General features: G+C 38.4%; 1 protein-coding gene across 1 annotated transcript in view; it reads right to left on the bottom strand.

Annotated features, from left to right (window-relative positions):
- The window catches only part of PAPSS2 (3'-phosphoadenosine 5'-phosphosulfate synthase 2), a 388,626-nt gene extending 380,625 nt beyond the window's left edge, over positions 1 to 8,001 (bottom strand). The window contains exon 1 of the mRNA XM_044056309.1: positions 7,615 to 8,001. Within this exon, the coding sequence (XP_043912244.1) occupies positions 7,615 to 7,644 (30 nt within the window). The 5' untranslated portion in view covers positions 7,645 to 8,001. The remainder of the gene's footprint in view (positions 1 to 7,614) is intronic.
- Positions 8,002 to 12,355: the final 4,354 nt, after the last annotated feature.

The following is a 12,355-nucleotide window of genomic DNA, read 5'->3' as shown; positions in this document are numbered from 1 at the left end:
GATGGAGATAAGGTGAGAATTTGCTATTGAAATCTTTGCTGCTTTGGTGAGAAGATGCTTATTTCTGTATAACGCTCCTAGTTTTTTGTGGACTTTTTTTATGGTCATGGATATGTGAATGTCAAATTTTAGTTTATTGTCTATTTCCACTCCTAGCAATTTGGTGTGTTCAGTTGGGTATATAGTGGTGTTGTCTTTTGCTGTGATGTTAAAGTGAGAGTTGTTTTGAGTATGTTTGGTGGGTTGGAAGATGAGTAGTTTAGTTTTGTTTGGGTTGAGTATTAATTGGGCATCGGATAACCAAGTTTCAACAGAGGAAAAGGCTTCCTGTGTGACTTTTTGCAGTTTGGGTAGGGACTGGGCTGAGCAGATGATGGTTAAGTCATCTGCATATTGTATGAGTGTGCCATGTGTGGTGGCAGAGGCTAGATTATTTGTGAAAACAGAGAAGAGTAGGGGTCCAAGGATGGATCCTTTGGGAACCCCTATGGAGGCAGGTAGTTGGGGAGATATGTCATTCGGCCATACAACGGATTGTTTGTGGTCAGACAGGTAACTCTGAAATCAGTTGGTGACTGATTGTGAGAAGGATAGGTTATTAAGGACAGAGATAAGTTGTTTGTGTGGGACCATGTCAAATGCTTTAGATAGGTCTAGGAAAGTAGCAGAGGAGAGATAGCCATTGTTTTTATGCTGAAAGATAGTGTTAGTAAAGGAGAGTAAGGCAGTGGTGGTGCTATGGTTTGGTCGGAAACCATGCTGAGTATTGGAAAGGAGGTTGTTAGTAAGGAGGTAGTCTGAGACCTGAGAGTGTATGCATCTCTCTAGTATTTTGGAGAGTGGAGAGAGAATAGCTATGGGGCGGTAATTGGTTAGTTCTGTGGACGGTCCGCCATTGTGGAGGGGAATTATATGTGATACTTTCCACAGTGTGGGAACATAACTTTCTGACAGAGATCGGTTAATCAAGATGGATACTGGGTAGGCCAGAGCATCAGCTGCAATTTGTAGGTATTCACTTGGGAGGTTGTCTGCTGCTAATTTGATGGGTTTAAGTTTAGTTGAGAGTTTTTTTATGTTGGAGGTAGGTACAGGAGAAAAAGAGAAGGCAGTGGGGAGATTAGTATTTGAAGGAGTGGGTTGGAGGGGAGGGGGGTTGTGTTGTTTAGCTAGTGATAGTATGGTTTGTGTGAAGTGTGTGTTGAATGAGGTAGCAATATTTTCTGAGGAGTGAGGGATGTTAGGAGGAGGGGTACTGACTTTACCTGGGTGGAGGATGGAGTTTATGGAGGACCAGAATTGTTTGGGGCTGTGTTCGGAGGAGTCTAGGGCAAACTGGTAGTATTGGAATTTGTCCTGTTTTATTAGCTTTTTGACTCTATTGCGTAGTTCTAGGAATTTCTGTCTAGTTGAGGGGGGTCTTGGTTTTGCACCAGTGCTCCCAGGCTTTATCTCTGTTTTTCATTTCTGACTTAGTGGTTTTCTGTAGCCATGGGGAGGGTTGTGCTTTGATTCGGGAAAGTGTTATGGGGGCATGGTAATTAAGGATGCTCAGGAAGGTAGTATTAAAAAATGCAACTGCGTCATCAAGACTGAGGTACTTTAGAGGATGCCAGTTACATTCTTTGAGGGATGAGATGAATGTGAGTGGGTTAAAGTTTATTTTTTTACGTATCTGACGGTAGACAACAGGTTTAGCTTGGTATAGGTATTTTTTCCATAGGAATGTTGGGGAGTGATCACTGAGGCTATCTGATAAGCAGCCTGTTATATATGACTGGGGCCTCTTACTGACTAGTATCCAATCCAGGGTAGTGTGCTTGCTGGAGTTTTTATTTATCCTGGTTGGCGACTGGACTAGTTGGGTGAAGCCATGAAGGTTTCCATGATGGGTTGGATAGTTGCCAGAAGAGGATTGCCAGTCAATATTGAAATCACCTAAAATGATAGTTTCTTGGGGGAGATGGTGGGTAGACCAGCTGAGGAGGTTTTCTAGTGGAGGGATGTTTTTGTCAGGTGGGAAGCAGCATCCAATTATGTTGATGGTTTTGTTTTGGTTTATTTTGAGGTTGGTATATATTACTTCTTCATTGCCTATTTGTGGAGCTGATGATTTTAAGATCTGGATGTTTAGATGCTGTTTAAATATTATAGCTACACCGCCTCCTTTTTTGTTTAGCCGGTCTACTCTTAGTATGCAATAACCTGTAGGGAGTATTTGCTCACTGGTAATGTGAGGTTTTAGCCAGGTTTCTGTCAGGATGACTATATCTGGGGAGTACAAGTCTATGGTGGCATGGAGTTCATGGACTTTGTTGGATATACTTCTAATATTTAGGCTTAGTAGAAGGAAGTCATTTGGCTTTCTATTGTCTGTAATATGGGAGAAGTTGTGGTTTCTAGTCTGATTATGAGGATTGGGGTTGGAGATGGTAGGGCCAGGGTTGGGGTGGATAACTCCACTTAGGGCTAGTTTTGATATGCATGAGGTTATTAGTTTTCTCAGTTTTTGAATGTGTTTGTTTATAAGGGAAACTTTATGATTGTGCTCTTTGGGTAATAGGTATGGTGGGAGGATTACTATGTTAAGTTGTAGGGATGCTTTATGTTTGAGTAATATAGTTGGTAGAATATGTGGGGGGTGCATAGGGATGGTTCTTGAGTTGGTGGGAGGGGAGCTGAGTGAGGTTGAGACATGAGTGGTGGTGTGAGTAGTAGTACAGTGGTAGTGGTTGAGTGCGGGAATGATAGAGCTTTGGTAGGATGTAAGATATGCAAGGAGAGTGCATGCAGTGAGCATAGGTAAGGTGTGATAGTAGTGGAAAGATGGAGGAGGTAGTGTTGGGTTAGCATTGTGGTTGGCTACTGGAAAGATGGGAGGGGTTTGTGAGTGTAATAAAGGTGGGACCACTGGGGGTGGGAGGGAATAGGGGGCAGGGTGAGGAGCGAAGCGGGTAGAGACCCTGTTATTTGCTCTTATGAGGGGGCTGGAAACAATCAGGTAACAGAGTTAATTGATGAATGAACATAAGATAGTGAGAAGGGTGATTGTAGTTTTAAAAATGGTGCCTGCCACAGGTAATATTTATTAACTTTGGGATTGTCTTAAGGTAATAAACAGGGAAGGGGGAGGGGAGAACAAGGGTGTGAGCAGGCAGTTCTTTGCACTGCTGCTAATGAGCCAAAGCAAAGACAAGTTAGTGTTTAAGAAACAATCACAATTGACCAAGGACTGCTCTGAAACTAAGTCATTTCTTAACCATTTTCTGGTGGAAAAACAGGATAACCTTGTATCAGTAGGCCACTGCGGTCTCAGTTTAAATTACAAAACACGCAGTATTGATCAAATTATGGATATTATCTGCTAACAGAAGGGAATAAGAGAGAAAGTGGAAGATGAGTGTGTGTGTGGTGGGCAGGGGTGGCTGCTTACAAGCCAAAGCAGAGTGCTCTCCGGGGGGAAATGAATATTGGCTCAAACAGGAAGACACATACTCAAAGTTAACTTTAGTTGTTTGCAGACCCAGACTGCGCTTTTCTTATAAGAATGATAAAGGTGGTACCGCAGTTGAATACTTAAGAGTGGTGTTAGGTCTAGAAAAGAAGAGTACAGAGAGGAGTAAGCACTTTTGAGATGGTAAAGATATATTATAAAGATTACAAAAAATAAACTGAGAAAATAGCTACTGTATGCAGGAAAAATGTCTTGAACCAACTATTAATATATGCAGATACTGAGCCAATTGGAAAAATATCTTTTAAAAGAAACCTCAAGACAGTTATGCAGTCACAGATAAAAATGTAGCGAGCAGCACTCTGTCGAGGTTGTTTAATGTGATTCTATCCAAAAGTAACAGCACAATTATATAGAAATAATTAGCAATAAATAATAAGCAAAAAAAGGACAGAACAGAGTTTAAGCCTCAGATAATAACAGGGTCACAAAAAGAAAACTTAGGTAAGGGTATATACCTGAAGAATGAAGAAGTCGAGATTAGGTAAATTCACAGATACAGGTCCAGTGTCATGAGTGGGCATGTGAGGAGTAAGAGGAACAGGGTAAGTTTACAGGCCCAAAATGATGACGAGTGATCCTTCAGCTGAACTCTAAAAGTTAGAAGGGTAAGTCTGTTCTACTGTTTGGCTACATAAGTAGTGCAGAACGGCATGCGGAGCAGCAAATTAAGATCCAACCAATCCTTAGAGCTACATATCATCCTTCAGGCTGCTGCACTCAGGCTGGTAGCCAACTAACCCAAGCAGTTCACTGTCCTATCGACTTGGCTGCTTACCAGTTTCATTCTCTAACTTTTACTACTTAACTGAACTTTGAGGGAAGTCAGTGACCTTTTCTACCAAGGCCAGTTTACAACAGACTGTTATTCTTTTCTATGCAGTCTGTCTCTAATTTGCCCTTTAAGTTTGCAACAGGTTTAGTTGAATAGCTTGGGATTGGCCATTTTCCATCTCAAACATCTTAGTCATGGTCTACGTCACAGCAGGATGCGAAAGCTTTTAACTATTTGTATCAACTGCCTGGCAGTCAAGAACACTGTTCAGAGTGCATGTCCTATTTAATCACCTACTTATACTCCCTTCTTACATTGTCAGCCTAGCAGACTACTTGACTAAAATCAGTGCAACAGGAAAACTATCCCACCTACTTACTAAACACCATTTATTGAATAAGACAGGAAACCCTAAGAAAAATTCAGAATTTCTTCTACATGTTCACCAAAAGGCCAGCAAGGCCCTACCTCCATTGCTGTCCCTACTTTAATGACAGTGTAGATGGTGAGATTCAGCTGTCACTCTAAAAAGGTGGCCATCACCTGATAATCTTGAGCCATTTCTTACATCTTAATTATCACATAAGTCCCCCCCTCTCCAAGAGTCTATCAGTGGCCATTGCTAGCTACATTTCAAATTATTCAATCCCTCTGGGCAGCTGGTCAACTTATTATTGGCATACTAATTCACTACATGGGGCTTCCCACTCCAGGTACCTCCTGTTGTCAATGTTTCTTTGCATTCAATACCCCAAGGAATACCCATTTCTAATGAATTTACAAGTTTACATCATTCCATATGCTTAACATGGATTTCCTAAACTGTGGAGCATATGAAGTCCTTTCCTGAAGTGGTTTGCTCATGACTAGACAAGGGATTTTATTGCAAAGGAAACAAAAGCTGAATGCTGTTTAACCACTATTTTTTATGTTTAACCAATATTTTTTTTACAGTCTTCAGTGTTTCAAATGTATTCTCACAGAAATATATGAATTACTTGACTGGTGGCAACAGGCCAGCAGAAGACTATATTGTGAATATGACTCTAAAATTAAGTCTGTATGTGTGTGTGTATCTACATATACACACACACACATATATATATATATATATATATATATATATATATATATATATACATACATATATATATGTGTGTGTGTGTGTGTGTACACATATAACTATACATATATATATATATATATATATATATACACACACACACACACTATATATATATATATATATATATATATATATATATATATGCACACACACACACATTATATATATATATATATATATATATATATATATATATATATATATATATATGGCTTCTACCTGTTATTATCGAAAACCCACTTCATCGAACTAAGTATTTTATCAGTTTATCATCTTTTATTGTCTGTCGTATCAGTGAAGATTTCAAGTCTGTTTGGCCTGAAGAACAGGAGGACTTGAGAGACAAAAATGTGCAAACTAAAAATATTATGAACAGGTTATAGTCTTACGCATTGTTCTATAGTTGCAGAAAACTGGAACTGGATAATGCAGGGAAGAAGGACCAAAAACAATTCATGACAATTTTACATCTGTTTATGACTCTAATGAAGTAAAATATCATGATCAAAGTCAGTATGTAGCCATCAACTCAAATGCCATATTTCAGTCTGCACAACACTAAAAGCAGCTGGGCAATACTTTACAGAAACAGGCTCTTATCACCCAACCAGCCTTACATTCTTTATTTTACTCCAGTAAACATGAGTAAGTTTCTTTGTAATTGCAAAAAGGCAAAAAAACATTTGGGGCAGTTGTCAGTTTTTCATTGATGGCATAATGTTTGGTTATTTCCATTGTGTAAAGTCTAAAAGTGGTCCAAAAATAATACTCATTTCATTTGCACTTGTATACCAGCATAAAATAAAATAAAAATGAGACTTTGTATTAGATATGAATGTTCTGTAATATGACTAATTCCTAGCTTTCCTGCTACTAAATAGTTATAGAACACATATTTTGCACCATAAAGAAACAATGATACACTGCCCAAACATAACTTTATAATCCGGACAGTTGTTCATAGTTTAACTGTATTCCTTTTTTATTTCCAGCCTGACTAGCTATCGCTACCAAAACACCTTTTAATAAGAGTGTATGTATTCTTGCTGTAATTTCAACAGAACTTTGGAAAGCTGTTATTAAACTGTGTTAGCATTACTTCAGGACACCAAAATCAAGGAGTTTGAAAACATCACTTCACTTATTTCATAGTGCTTACAAAGGTCATTCACCTACTTAATTTCTAACATAATTGTTGGAAAATCACTACTTCATAAGCAGTAGATGCTATAATGAAGCATAAAAGAATCACACATTGTGCAATATAGTCACAGGTAAATGACAGCCTTAGTCATCGGGTGACCTAAGGGTTACACATGACCATGGTTTTCTATTATACTTACACAGACATCAAGTTACTTGTAAAAGTTGTACTAAATAGTAGAAAAATGCAGGGAATTGCAGACAAGCATTCGTATCAGATTTTTTTCAGGCACCAGATGGGAAAAAAGACTTTACCTAATGTAAAACAGTTTTACCAGATTCATGTTTAATTAATCTCTCTGACTTTCAAGTAAAGCATCACACACTGTTTAAGGCTCATCCCAAACTGGAATGTCTCTCCAGCGAGGATAGACATTGATTCCCCCACCATACTTTATAAAAAAGTCTCCATTGAACTTAGGAAGACAATCAACGCAAAGAATATTCTACCGCTTTCAACTTCTCACGTCAAACAAATGAACACATACAAAGAAATAAGTAGAGGCAAAAGCTCATAACCAGTAAAGTTTTAAAAAAATCTTATTTGCTTGGAAAAAATAATAAACTAACAGGGTTTGCATTAACATGCATATTCTGAATAGTATTCTGGACAGCTAAGTCTGACATTACTTATTGACTTTAATTCTCTAGGATTTGCAAGAAAACAACTAATGGTCCATGGACAATCCAAAAAAAAAAAAATAGACAAATCGAGGACACTGTGAAATCAGGGACAGTAGAGGGGGGGGTCACTATTTGCCTTATAATTCCAGTCTCGTCTGCAAACTGCACAAAACTTTTCACCGACTTTAAAATGTCAAAGAAGTCCTGTTTCTCTTTAAGGCATCAGCGCTCCTAGAAGAAATCAGTGAATTTTAAAAGACCAGACAAACATCATTGTGTTTTCGTAGAATACCCACCGCATTCGGTCTGCTTGTCATTTGTTCTGTTGCAAGTATATAATTTTCTTAACAATGATGTAATCTCAGTTCTTACCATGTTCTTGATGTTTTCGAACTGTGACATAGCTGAGGACAACTTTTGGCAGAGCCTTTAGGAGGGCACTTGATCTTCAAGTTACAATCACAGAATTAATGGAAGTGGATATTGAACCAAACTGGACTTTTAAAGGTTCGAAAAGCCAACTAGCATATGGGTCGGTCTATCCCTCGTTCCGCCCTTTCCTCACTTCTCACTCCTCCCACAGTTGGCATTCTGTCCACCTCATCCGACCATTGACGTCGCTTACCGTGTATTAATACAGACTTCTAGGAGCTGGTAACCAGCTTCCCTGGGGTGATTTGTCGCATTTCTTTCCCTTTTTAAAACTTTTTCACTTCCCCGTCAGTTACAGTTTGGCTCCTCCTGCTGTACAGTACCACCCAACAACGTGCCACGTCGTAGCGGGGAACCGCTGCAGGACACAAGTACAGGTCGAAAGTACGGTTAACTCTGATGAGAGGGGAGAGCACACGGGGACGGGTACTGTAGCTGTCTCACTCCCTCGAATTAATTTTTTTTGTCTTTGTTAGTTATTTTTTGTTGCTGAAAGCCAAGACGGACGTTGCCTAGGGATTAGAGTGTGCAAAATAATTGGGCTGAAGTCCCATTAGTTGATTGTTTTGTTGGAGTTTAGCTAACTATAGTAATTTGCAACAAAAATGAAAGAGGGCGCTGGAAACACTAAAATCTGAAAAAAAAAACACATGTATCTATATAAATAAGTTGTTCGGGATTTGCATATGTAGAGGAGAATAACAACAAAAAGTCGTGTGCAGTGCGACTGTGGCGGCGTTTTGATATTTGTTGTCAGCCGGACCATGATCCTGATTAATATCAGCTGTATCAATTGCAAATCTAGGTTGCATTTTAATAAGCACTTAGCCATCTTTCTTGCGCTTGAAGAAAGTAAAGCCTTGCAGGCTTGATGTTACATTTTTTTAGGATTAAAGAACCTGTAGTATTACTGCATGACGCTGGAGAGATACTAAAGCCTAGAGGCGGGATGACCTGTTAATAACTGGCTTCTCTAAATTATTTTTTCCAGTAGTGTCAGTATGTCACCAAAACACATGTGTTACATGGACTTTATGTGCTATTGTAATTATAAAAAAATGCTTAAACCGTATATATCTTCACGGAAGTATCACAAAAAGGAACTGTCAATAGGTATTATATGCACTCACATTTTCTGAAGAACAGAAAGCCTGTAACTGTCATAGCATTGTTGTGACTTTAAACTCGGCTATTTTTCACGAAATTCACAAATTTTACTAGAGACAGCAAAACTAAGAGGCAACCTCATAGTCATTGTCCATGCCATTTGTCCGTGACATTTCAACATTAATCATCAATAACAGCACTGATGTCCTCCACTTAGCCTCAGAACCTCTTGTAAGGACTGCTTTATATAATATATAACTTTTTTATCTATACTTATTTATAACCACTTTGGAGAAAAAGCAGTCTCAAAATTGGGGCCATCCTGCCAGAATAATTGTATCACAATGAGGATAATTTAAAAATATTACCAAGAAAATGAAAATTACTGTAGTGAGCAGTATAACAATCCTGGACAGTTATTAGCTTCTGGAGCAAACAATGACCCTAGATCCTTTTCTAAGTGATGTTAGGAAAACTAAGGACTAGCACTCAACATTGCTGTGAGTTTCTCATAATGGGACCCCTCACTCCAACCTAAATGACACTACAAATATACCAGATGATACGTTCTCTGCAAACTTCACCCACAGAACAACAGTTCAAACACCATTCATGCCAGATTCCTTTACTCATTATTACTAAAGAACATGTTCTTCAACTGTTACCTAAAGAAAAAAAAATCTTCCTTTATGGGTCCTGGTAACACACCTGGGTACTTATTAAACGGCATCAATCAAGCTTTCACTAAACCTCTCCTTAAATTTTTTTACATAAGCCTACCACAGGCTATGTACTTAGATCCTAGTGCACTGCCGAGGTGATGCCCAATACCATCAACCAAGAGAATTACAGATCAGTCAGCCGTCTAATCTGCTCTCATTAATTAATAAGCATCTAGTTAACACTTGAACCCCAGTAACTTGGCTTCATCAAAGGGACAACATTCTTGTAAAACCTTGTAAGAGTCATTGAGAGGGTTACACAAGCTGTCAACAGTGCTCATTATGTTCAGACAGCTTATGTTAATCTAGAAAAACATTTAATACCTTATCTCATGCCAGAATTGAAAAGAAACTATTATCTTTAAACATAGATCCTTATATGGTAAGATGGATTGATAACTGTCTGAATGAAAAAAAAAACACAGCTCGTGGCAGGTTCCTCTTCAAATAGTGCTAAGGTAACCAGTGAAGTCTCTTGAAAGTCTGTGCTGGATCCTCTTCTATTTGACATCTACTTCTCTGATCTTAAAAATGATAAACAGGACCTCTGGTTAACCAGACTTGCAGATGACTGCAAACTATGCATAATTTTTAAAAAACCCTTAAAAAATAGATTAGGGAATACCTGATGTATGTAAAATGGGCTTAAATTGAATAGTAAAACGTGTAGAATTGTTTCTATCAAAGTACACGTTGCCCACAGCCAAGGGAGCCTGCAGGATTTTTTGCAGTGGGGGTGCAAACCCAAGCCCCACCCATGCAGCCCCACCCCCTCTGCTGCCCCGCCTACTCAGCCCCATCCCCCACCCACGCAGCCATTCCAGTGTCCCATTACTTGGCTATTTCTCCCCATTTGTCATAGACACTGTTCAAATCTCTCAGTGTGCATACTGTTTTATGCTTTACTTCTACAATGATTACAGATATCTGGATTTCATTTACAACTTATATTTCAAATTTTATAGCACAAACACTGATAGACATTTACTAAACCTAAACAAAGCAATAGTCTTACAATGAAAACAAACAGCATTAAAACGTCTCTGCCTTTGAAACCCACATTCACTGAAACAGCATCAAAACCCACATTCAACGAACATGCATCTGGCCAGTGGCAGGTAAGTTTACCTTTGGCCTGTTTCCAAATCATAGGCTCCTTGCACACATTTTTAGAACCATGCAAAAGTTATTTGATTCACCTTCCTGACTGTATTAATTATACTACATAATAATTGAATTATATCCCTTGTATAATACAGCACCACTTGTTAGAGTGTGTTTTAAATTTATAGTTCTGAGCATTTTTCCTTTAAGCAATGAAACAAATCATATGAACCAATAATGACAACCTGCCCAATTCAGAACATTTCAAGTATAAAGGGCCACTCAAACGTCTGTCATACAATCCACCAATATCAATCAAAATGCAGAAACTCTGCAATAGTAAAAGTCATCTGAATAATTCCACATTAAAGAGATCTGAAACCAATTAAGAGGTTGTTGCTAGAAAAAACTTTATATTTCAGTGTTTCATTTACAAATTAATTGCCTGTTGCCCTTGAAGAATAAATTGCCTGTGCTACATTAAAATAAATGGTAAGTTGGTATATTGCAATAGGGAATGGGTGGCAGGCTAGGTTCATAGTTATTAGGTGTCTCATCCAAAGGAGGACATACTAAGAACAGCAGTACCATACCCCCCCCCCTTAAAATACAAATGTACATGCTGTATGAATAGAACCTACAGCCTTTTGCATCAAGATGCTACCTACTGTCCTAACACTGCTTTAAAATTCTATACCACAATAATGATACCATTTGCTAAACAAAACAGTTGCACATTTTAAGCAGACTTAGCATGAGCAGCAGTAACCTTTGCTTCCCTTAAAGCTCACAATTCCTTGAAAATGCACTTGAAAATAAATTCCACCTGTTAGATCTAACTAGGGCATTTTTCTCTCTCTCTCTGAATCTGTCTCTCTCTCTGAATCTGTCACACACACCTCAACTTCTTAGTGCAAGGAATACATAAATAGATTTTTTCAAAGTTACAACTTTAAACTCTGTGTGACCATGGTGTGTGTTTGTTTTTGACAGAAAGGTATAAAGGAACTCCTGTCTATGTATATAGTTGAATCTCTCTGTACTGAAGTACTCCCTACCATGATGCTGCTTTAATAAATAGTGTTTGCATTCAGAAACTGTTACAGTTTTTATACTGAATTTTATAGCTACATGAATTAGAAAATAACCAATTTCCTTTTCAGAGCCTAAGCTAAAAAGTCCACTCCTTACAAGCACTGCTTCCCCTGGAAAACATCTATATATGCATCATCACAGAGACCTAGTTCAAGACCGATGACGGCACTCCTTTAATGCAGGATTTCAATACCTGCCACACATTCAGGCCTACCACCTTAGATGAAAGGGTGATGGTGTCTACATATTCTTAAAGAACAATTCATCTCCAGACTTGCTAGGTGAGATAATGACGTGGAATTCCTCTACATCCAACTTAGCATTAACAAAACTCCTTACTGTGTCATACCTAACTCTCTATGTACCCCATCAGTCCATATCTCCTACCTAACTAATATGGTGTCCCTATGCATTAAGCCAACACCATTATTCTAGGAGACTTCAATCACGTTTTCTTCCAAAATTGCCATTTTGAGGAGGGATTATTAGGGGAGATCAACATTTTGAGCCAAAATTGGGGACAATGGAGAAGTTTGGATATTCCTAATTCTACAAAGCGATTTGCACATACCTCTCAACCTCTTAATGCAGGAAATCTGGACAAGGCCAAATATTGGGGGAACATACAAACACTACTAAAATTGTTCTTGTAT

This window comes from Protopterus annectens, chromosome 14.part0, assembly GCF_019279795.1.
Source record: "Protopterus annectens isolate FY-2018-M chromosome 14.part0, PAN1.0, whole genome shotgun sequence".
NCBI lineage: Eukaryota > Metazoa > Chordata > Ceratodontiformes > Protopteridae > Protopterus > Protopterus annectens.
Note: the sequence above shows the minus strand (reverse complement) of the source record. Positions and strands in the feature narration are given on the sequence as shown.